This window comes from Aotus nancymaae, unplaced genomic scaffold, assembly GCF_030222135.1.
Source record: "Aotus nancymaae isolate 86718 unplaced genomic scaffold, 86718_ANA_hifiasm-v0.15.2.pri h1tg000036l, whole genome shotgun sequence".
Classification (NCBI taxonomy): domain Eukaryota; kingdom Metazoa; phylum Chordata; class Mammalia; order Primates; family Aotidae; genus Aotus; species Aotus nancymaae.
Window position 1 is genome coordinate 67,922,833 of NW_026988450.1, and position 2,302 is coordinate 67,925,134.

General features: G+C 43.7%; 1 protein-coding gene across 1 annotated transcript; it reads right to left on the minus strand.

The window, feature by feature from the left end:
- Positions 1-236: 236 nt before the first annotated feature.
- On the minus strand, positions 237-1,064 carry LOC105726865 (acidic leucine-rich nuclear phosphoprotein 32 family member A-like). The gene is given in 2 exon segments (XM_064384541.1): positions 237-1,039; positions 1,041-1,064. Coding segments are annotated over 2 exon segments (750 nt in total). The 3' UTR covers positions 237-313.
- Positions 1,065-2,302: the final 1,238 nt, after the last annotated feature.

The window sequence follows — 2,302 nt, forward strand, 5'->3', positions numbered from 1 at the left end:
CAGAAGGCAGGCATCGAATAGGAAAATGACAAGATCCATTTAACACTAAGCTAAGCATTATTTAATCTTTCCTTGATGATTCAAAAGTGACTCCAAAATCTTTTTTTTTTTTAAAGAGTAGCAGTAAAAATAGTATTTTATTCCACCCCCTCCTGCCCGCCCTCCCCCTACAACCCCCACACTTTTCCCCTCTCCACAGCAACGTTACAATCAGAAAAAAATAAGTTTCAGGGGGCAGGATTGGAGGTGGGGAGGGGATATGCGTAAAAACAGTCAAATCACAAAAAGAATTTTTCAAAATAAGTTATTCCACTTAGTCGTCATCTTCTCCCTCATCTTCAGGTTCTCGTTTTCGCTTCTGACCCCTTTCTTCTTCGCCAAGCTCTTCTTCATCTTCCTCGTCATCTACCTCTCCATCATTATAACCTTCTTCATCCTCCTCCTCCTCTCCACTCACGTCCTCCTCTTCACCTTCCTCCTCCTCATCCTCGTCCTCCTCGTCTTCCACTACCTGAGCATCTTCATCATATTCCTCCTCATCCTCATCCTCCTCCCCATCATCCAGGCCCTCCACGTAGCCCTCAGCATCCGAGTCAGGGGCGTCCTTGTCGTCCTGGTCATAGCCGTCGAGATATGTGAGTTGCGGGAGGAGTTTGAACACGTTTTCTCGGTAGTCGTTCAGGTTGGTTACCTCGCAATTGAAAAGGTCTAAGCTCTTGAGGTTTTCTAACTTTTTCAGTGGCTCTATTGTGCTGAGGTCTTTAATTTTGTTGCCACTTAAATTTAGATGCGTGAGGTTCGGACACTTTTCTGCCAATACTTCCAGGCCCCCTGAGACTCTGTTATCGCTTAGTTCAAGCTTCTTAAGTTTGTTTAACTTTGGTAAGTTTGCGATTGAGGTGAGGCCTACGTTGATTGTACTTAAGAATTCCAGTTCTTCACATTCATCTGTGAGGCCTTCGAGTTTGCCTTCATTCGACCGACTGTTGTCCAGGACAAGTTCTTTCGTATCAGAGGGCGTCCTGTTCCGCAGCTCTATAATGAATCCGTCTGCCCATCTCCATCTCTCGCGCTCTCTGCAGAGGCTCCTGCGCCGGCGGAATTCAATCAATAAACCCCGAACCCACGGCCGCGCGTTTTAGGACTTGGAAGGCTCAACCAGCTCCACTCGGTTCTCGAGCCCCCAGCACCCGCGGTGCACACTAACCTGATTGCCGTGGAGGCCGACTCCAAAATCTTTAAGTGGTTTAGGAATAATCAACTCAGAATCTATCTTAATCATTGGAGTAATGATTCATTGGCACAATGCTAGGTAAGCCAGCTTACACTATGGGTAAACAGAATTTTAAACAATGTTTTTCATAAATAATCACTGACTAGGAGTTCTGGTTTTAGAACTGGCTTTGACACAAATTAATTGTGTGAACTTGGGCAAATCACTTCCTTGTGTAATACAAATCAGCAGAAAGAAGCAAAATGTAACTGAAAAGAAACTTTGCTTAAAAGGTTTATGAAATAAATGTTCCTTTCTACTTGGCTGAGAGCATACAATTCATTGAAATGATTCAGTTATGATCAGTCTGCCAAGCAATTTGCCAAAAAAGTATACTGTGAGAAAGAAGAGGGCAAAATTGCCAACTTGTCTTCAGCAAGAAAATTTTCCACACTGATCCCGTAAAACATGCTAATATGACAAATGGCCGTCTTTATATCTCAAACACTTGCGATAACAGGAAATGCACAAAGGAGATTACACATTTTTAAAGTATGGGGGAAAAATTCAAATACCTAATGCACTTCAAAGTCACAGACAGCTGCCAAGATGCGGAGAGATCACTAAGTGAAGAAAGAGTCCAACTAATAGCATATAAATTGTCGTTCCTTGTCTATTGCTCTTGTTCAGATTTTAAAGCCCTAGAATTAAAGGCTAACGTTGCTGAAATTACAGAACATTTCCCAAACATTCAATCTTCAATAAGTGATCTGAATGAAATAGAAGAGTCAAGCAACCGTTCCCAAAAGATTGGCAATGAGATAGTGTTATGAGCTTTTTCTTTCTTTTTTTTTTTTTTTTTGAGATGGAGTCTTCCTCTTGTCACCAGGCTGGAGTGCAGTGGCACGATCTCAGCTCACTGCAATCTCTGCCTCCAGGGTTCAAGCAATTCCCCTGCCTCAGCCTCCCGCGTAGCTGGGACCACCGGCGTGCGCTACCACACCCGGCTAATTTTTTGTATTTTAGTAGAGACGGGGTTTCCCCAGGTTGGCCAGGATGGTCTCGATCTCCTGACCTTGTGATCCACCC